The 7,007-nt window shown below is 42.6% G+C and overlaps 1 protein-coding gene across 4 annotated transcripts in view; it reads left to right on the top strand.

Moving 5' to 3' along the window:
- LOC105909280 (glutamate receptor 4) overlaps window positions 1-7,007 on the top strand; it is an 80,195-nt gene extending 73,188 nt beyond the window's left edge. The window contains exons 14-16 of one of the 4 annotated variants that reach the window (XM_031573102.2): window positions 1,681-1,795; window positions 3,410-3,547; window positions 4,908-7,007. In XM_031573102.2, coding sequence (XP_031428962.1) covers window positions 1,681-1,795; window positions 3,410-3,547; window positions 4,908-5,072 — 418 coding nt within the window. In that variant the 3' untranslated portion in view covers window positions 5,073-7,007. Of the gene's footprint in view, window positions 1-689; window positions 805-1,680; window positions 1,852-3,409; window positions 3,667-4,907 lie in introns of those variants that run through there. The other 3 variants (XM_012837895.3, XM_031573103.2, XM_031573105.2) reach the window with 3 other exon arrangements.

Below are 7,007 nucleotides of genomic sequence, written 5' to 3'. Positions count from 1 at the left end.
TCTTTTGTTTGCTTTGGCATTGTTTTATTCATGAAATGCGGCACTTCGTCCTTTTCTGAGTTGCCCCCCCCTTTCCCTGTATTCTTATTCCAGAGCCTTTCATGTTTCTGAGAGAGATTAAACCCTCATCAGAGTAGCTCTGGGTCACTGTGATGGGTCGTCCATCTTAAGTTTGTCTTTGCATTTATTTGAATGTGGTTGAGATCTCTCCATCTTTGGTTCCTTCAATTGGTTCCAAAAACACTACACTTCCACTCCCCTCTATCCAAGTCATTTAGATGAGCGTGACAGCCAGGCTTCATCAGCACTTTCTGATTCGAAACGGATGAAAAGTGTCCCGGAGGAGAGGTGTCCCAGTCGGCCAGATATCTCTGGCTCTCCAACGATGGGGACGATGCTGTTTTAAATGTGGCCAAAAGGCAGAGTAGGAGCCTTTAGTGAGAGGAGTGAGAGGAATGGAGAGATAAGAAAGAGGAGAGAGAGACTGAAAACCTTTGCAAGAGGAAGAGAGAGAGGGATGTCCGTAGGTGGCGCTTCTACACTAATAGAGCTCCCCCCACCACTGTCTTCATTATTCCTTCTTTCTTTTCTGACCTTCTCCTTTTTGTTCTTCCTTGCTTTTTCTTTGCTGCTCAGTACTGGCTGTTCACCTTTTTTACCCTGACAAAATATGTTTTATCGTTTTCAAGAAATGCTGTTAACCTCGCAGTGTTAAAACTGAACGAACAAGGGCTGTTGGACAAATTGAAAAATAAATGGTGGTACGACAAGGGCGAGTGTGGCAGCGGAGGCGGTGACTCCAAGGTTAGCCTCTATGTCACCACATGCGGGTAATCTGTGTGTGGCGTAATGGTCGCATCTGCCGCGGCATAACCGGTCAGTGCCGGAACCTTCCGGCCACTTCCCATTCCCAATCTGGCCCATGACGGTGGCAATCGAGCCCCTATGCAAAAACCTTGGAAACCAGAGAGGAGAGCAATTACTGTCAAAGCAAAAATATCTGCCCGCACTTTGTTCAGTGAATAAGGCTGTGTGATAGGCACGCTGTACCTTGCAGACAGGAAAATGAAAGGAGATGGAGGAGGGAGAGGAGGGGAGGTTAGTGACAGGTTTGACCAGCCGTTACACAGCGATCTTAATTCCAGTTCAAAAGGGTCTTCCCATGATGCAATTCGCTGTCAAAAAAAATCCTCTGACAGCAACATTTTAGACTATCAGCCACCATCATAGTGCTTACCTATAGTGCTAACGATTTCTCACACATTGAAAAAGGGAGAAAGAAAAGCAGAGATAGCTGGTGGGTGTGCGCTTCTTCTTTTTTTTCTCTCCTCTGAGTGCGCCTTGCCAATAGTTTTGGGTTCACAGTAATTGCCTCCATTTGTTGCTAAGCTGGCCCCGGCAGTATGTGCCCATTACCTGAAGCGATGCAGCGAGGTTCCATTCATATGTCTGTAGCTCGACAACCCCCCCCTCAGCGCCCCTTCCCCCCCCAAAGGCAAGGAAACGAGCATACACACATGTACTCAATGGAACCTCTGCTGCGTCACTTTTCTCTATGTACATTTTCTTCTGTGCAAAAAAAAAAAAAAAGACAAAAAGAAAAGAAAAAGTTTCTTTGCGATTCGAATAACATAAAATAACATGACCCATGATGTTATTTATGTTATTTCCCACGTGAAGAAGCCCCGTAAACCTCGCAGTGTTGAAACTCAGTGAAGCAGGCGTCTTAGACAAACTGAAAAACAAATGGTGGTACGATAAGGGCGAGTGCGGACCAAAGGACTCGGGAAGTAAGGTCAGTCTCCGGTTAGTCTGGGACAAAAAAAAAAAAAAAAAACACCACAAAAGGAAACTCACTGTTACGTAATTCAGATGCACAGAGCAAATTGCCTACTGGCGCAGTATGGATGCGTGTGTGTGTGTGTGTGTGTGTGTGTGTGTGTGTGTGTGTGTGTGTGTGTGAGAGAGAGAGAGTGAGTGTGTGTGTGTGTGAAAGAGTGTGTGTGTGAGTGTGAGTGTGTGTGTGTGTGTGTGTGTGTGTGTGTGTGTGTGTGTGTGTGTGTGTTTGTATGAGTGTGTGTGTGTGTGTGTGTGTGTGTGTGTGTGTGTGTGTGTGTGTGTGTGAGAGAGAGAGAGTGAGTGTGTGTGTGTGTGAAAGAGTGTGTGTGTGAGTGTGAGTGTGTGTGTGTGTGTGTGTGTGTGTGTGTGTGTGTGTGTGTGTGTGTTTGTATGAGTGTGTGTGTGTGTGTGTGTGTGTGTGTGTGTGTGTGTGTGTGTGTGTGTGTGAGTGTGAGTGAGTGTGTGTGTGTGTGTGAGAGAGTGTGTGTGAGTGTGAGTGAGTGTGTGTGTGTGTGTGTGTGTGTGTGTGTGTGTGTGTGTGTGTGTATATATGTGTGTGTGTTTGTATGAGTGCGTGTCGGTGTGTGTGTGTGAGAGAGAGAGTGAGTGTGTGTGTGTGAGTGTGAGTGTGTGTGTGTGTGTGTGAGAGAGTGTGTGTGTGAGTGTGAGTGTGTGTGTGTGTGTGTGTGTGTGTGTGTGTGTGTATGTGTATGAGTGCGTGCGTGTGTGTGTGTGTGTGTGAGTGAGTGTGTGAAAAGATTCAGACAGGGGCATCATACGACTGCTGCTTTAAGCATGCATGCCCATTCTAACTGAACAGGTGCGAGATCCCCATAGGGACTAGCAGTGAGTTTTTTTTCATGCTGTGCAACTCTAACAGTGATGACATATCATCCTGCCATTAAGTTAACCTGTGCACTTCAGTAACTCCACTGGGGCAGGTTTTGATGTTTTATTACTGACATCTTAGAGAGGTGAGAGACCAGTGCACAAAGAATATCATAGGCTTAGATGTACACAAGTCAAAAGCTAGGATGTAAAAAAAAACAATGACATGTAGGATGTTAAACCACAAACATGTCAAACCAATACCTGATCTTACAACAAAATATTATAACGGGGTATGACGGGTTTTATTGAATTACAGTAAACATATCTGAACTCTTTAGGTTTAATATCTATCTATGTCCTAATGTAACGTTCTGTGTCATAGTAGCCTGTTGGTTGTTAATGTGTTGATGTTATAGCTGTGAAGGTAGATGTAGTGGTAGTAGTAGTTGTGGTAGTAACTATTGTTGTAATGGCTGTGAGTTCTAGTTGAACCAGAATCTGTCTAATAAAAGTAACATGCATGGTAGTTATTAGTTAAACCCCATAATTTCATTTAACCAATAGCATAAGATACACTAGCTCATAGCCGATACCTGTGGTAAATGCAAACTGTGCTTGAAAACAATGTTCACTTGCACCACCCCATGCCTACCTAACTCTTGGTATCTCTCCTTTTCTCCCCCTCTCTCTGTCTATCTGTCTCTCCATACTCCCACTTCTCCTCCACCCCTGTTCCCAGGACAAGAGCTCCCAGGCCCTTAGCCTCAGCAACGTGGCTGGGGTCTTCTACATCCTGGTGGGGGGCCTGGGTCTGGCAATGTTGGTGGCGCTGGTTGAGTTCTGTTACAAGTCACGGGCCGAAGCCAAGAGAATGAAGGTGGAATCGGCCGAACTGAATTTTAGCCCTTCTCCAAGCCCCTCCCAGAGCACCCAGAATTTAGCCACTTATAGAGAAGGGTACAACGTATACGGCACCGAGGGTGTTAAGATATAGGGGTAGGACTTAGGGTCTCCTTTAGTAGGTGGGGTGGTGGTGCGTCTTTTTCTCGTAGCTCAAGCAGTGTGTTTATTTTTTTTATTATTTTGTTTTGTTTTTGTGGATGCATTTGGTCGTTAGCTTATGTGACGCATTCTGTGAAGGCTTCTCTTCATCGATTTTTTTTTACATTTATTTTTTTAGTTTATCGTTTGGTTTATGCACCTTCTTTTTTGTTTATCTTATTTGTTTACCTATTACTATCATCATTGGTTTAGTAGTATTGCTTTTATGCATTTATGACTTTTGCTTCACCGCGCTTTAGCTCCAAGGCTGGAGTTTAACTTTTGCAAATGCAAAACTTGGTCCCATCCATGTTGGCTGCCGATAATGTTGTGCACACACAGCTCCATATCAAAGGCACCTGCATTGTTTATCTCAGTGTGTCAGTCCTTTCAGTCCCACTTTAAACACTCTCACTGAAATTCTTCTCACGTGTTGTAAAGCCATGAGCACTAGATGCTTAAAAGTTGTAGATTTGTGTCAAATCTGATATACGATGAACCTTAGGGTCTGAAACACTTTGTCGTCTGTAAGAGTAGTAGAATGCACTACAAACACTTTATAGATATGACCTACTTGTTGATGTCTACCCTAAATACTTACTAGAATGTCAGGGTACAGTCAGTTCTACTAGCATCTTGGTTTTAAAATCCACTTGTAATACTAATTTATACTGGACTCATTGATATAGTCTACTCTACAACGCCACAGTGAACCAAATGACAAAGGCTGATGATAACACATTCTGCCAATAGAGTGCATGTGGCACAACCATAACAACAACATCAAGTAGTTCTGTCATATAAAGTGTTGCCCCTAAACTTTATTAATGCCAGGCTCCAAAATGTAAATCTGGACTTTTCGTTCTTCATTTAGTTTAAGGAGCCCTTTGCTTTTATAGGCCCGAGACCCAACAGTGCTTTATGATAGAAATGCAGATGTCTAACATGATGTATCAACTTTCTTGATGTTTGTTGTTGCCTGCTTTCTATTTCTTTTAAACATTGATTTGGTTTGGTTTGGTTCATTCTTTGTTTTGTATTGTGTCTGTAGATTGTGTTTGGTGGTCGTATTTTGTGTAGGTGTGAGTATACTTTACAAGCTGGGGGGCAGACTAAATCAAACTCACATAATTTTTTTTCCACCTGCCTTTCCCTTGTCTAACCCCTGACCCTTATCCCTCCTCCCCATCCTCCAGCTCACCTTCACGGAAGCCATGAGAAACAAGGCCCGTTTATCCATCACGGGTAGCGTGGGGGAGAATGGCCGTGTCCTGACTCCCGACTGCCCCAAGGCCGTACACTCTGGCCCGTCTCTCCGTCACAGCTCGGGATTAGCTGTGGTGTCATCGGACCTACCGTGAAAACCAAAAACACACCCTGTGCCTTAAAAATGAACAATAAAAAAATCACTCACATTAACAATGACGCAACCAGAACTGAAGACAGCCAGCAAGATAACAGAGACCCCGTGGGGGGAGGGGAAGGCAATGAGGAGAGGAAAGCCTGATAAAAAAAAAAAAACGACTATCAAGCAGTTTAAAATATATCAATATATAAATATATATATAAATATATTGATTCTCGTTGTGGCGTCGACTGCAGCAGAAGGGATCATACTGAGGTATGACAGGTGTACAAGGATTGTAACGCAGCACAGACTAGTGACACTACTGAGCATAGTCTCAACAACGAACAGCTTCAAACTAGAGGACACTCGGGCGTTTTTCGGATCTCGACAACCTGCGGTTAGTAGAGACGACGCATTTTGGCTGAGCGGCCTAGTCTGTTCCGCTCTCAACGCCTTACCAAGATCAACCTCGCTTCAGGACCACGCCTCTCATCCATATCGCCACCAGTACACAGAGGACGCCAGTAGAAATCAATTTAGAAGACCAGAAAACTGTCAACTTGAATCACAGACTGTGTAAATCTGCTTTTTATCACCATTAACTGTTCGACTTGAACAACTTTAGCCTCTTCAGTTTTCCGTCTCGCCAAATGAGTGGAGAAATCATTGAAGAAGATGATGGTAGCAACTCTCATGGAATTTGTTAACCAACACGGACATCAGGGCAGCCAACACTGAACGTTTTTTTCTAGAAAGCAGAGGGGAAAAATAGGCTAGTATTTATTTAAAATGATTCATGACCATATGAGTAGCCTAACGCTAAATAACAAATAGATAATCACCCAAACATGAGGAATCCGTTAGTAAATAATGTACATTCTGTGAAAAGTTCGACTGAAAATATCATTCACACAAGTTTTACAGTGCCAGGTGAAAAAAAGAATACAAAATGCTTGCTTTTTAAACTGATGTATATAACTCTGTAGCGAAAAACAGAACACACCTCTTTTTGTAACCATCTTAATATTTCATTGCAAAAATGAATATAAGGATGACTCGACTTGTAATTAAGATTAAATCTTTTATAAATATACATATTATATATAAATAAATAGATCTATATAAATCTAAAGAGATATACAAGAAAAAAACGAGCACCATCGTCTGAGGCCATGGCATATGTTCTGTTATGGGTTGTTTTGATAACAATATAACACAGTCTGTATGTGTCCTTGTCCTCACTGAATGTGACACACACACACACACACACACGAACACACACACAGACATACGCAGGCACATACACACACCAACATGCACACGCCGTCGTCACTGTACTGGACACTAGGCACACATCTGAGGTTCAAATCTTTGACCTTGGATTTCCCAGCCTTGAGTCGTCATGTTTTATTTCAATCGTTTGCGTTATTTGTTTGTCTGTCTTTTTGTTTATTTTCTTTCACTGTTTGTACCCACGAATTTCGAAAAACAAAAAAAATAAATCTTAAAGCATTTGTACAATAGTCCCTACTTGTTCATGTGTTAAGTGTTGATTTGTTTCTGTTTCTTCACAAAGGAGAGGTGATATTTTGGCTCTAGTAGTGCATTTCGTACTGAAACCATATATTTTTTTGTTTAATAAATGATTCATGGCATTTTTCTGCTCCCAATCGGGAAAGTTATTGCCTTGGTCCTTGTCAAAGCACTGTGCAATCCCCTTAACGACTCTGTTCCCCCCCCCCCCCCCCCCATGTGCACTTGAACTGTGCAAGACCAAAGGGTAAAGACAGATGGAGTGAGCTAAATCTATCAAGACTTTTGCACAAAGGTTAGATAAACTAGGCATATAGTCTAGTTCAACGCCATGCTCATCATTCACTTGCAACTAATCCTGTTGGTTCACTATACTCATTTTGATTTGTTTCTAGTAAAAGAAATCTGTTCAAAA

This window comes from Clupea harengus, chromosome 9, assembly GCF_900700415.2.
Source record: "Clupea harengus chromosome 9, Ch_v2.0.2, whole genome shotgun sequence".
NCBI lineage: Eukaryota > Metazoa > Chordata > Actinopteri > Clupeiformes > Clupeidae > Clupea > Clupea harengus.
This window is presented reverse-complemented; position numbering and strand designations above follow the sequence as displayed.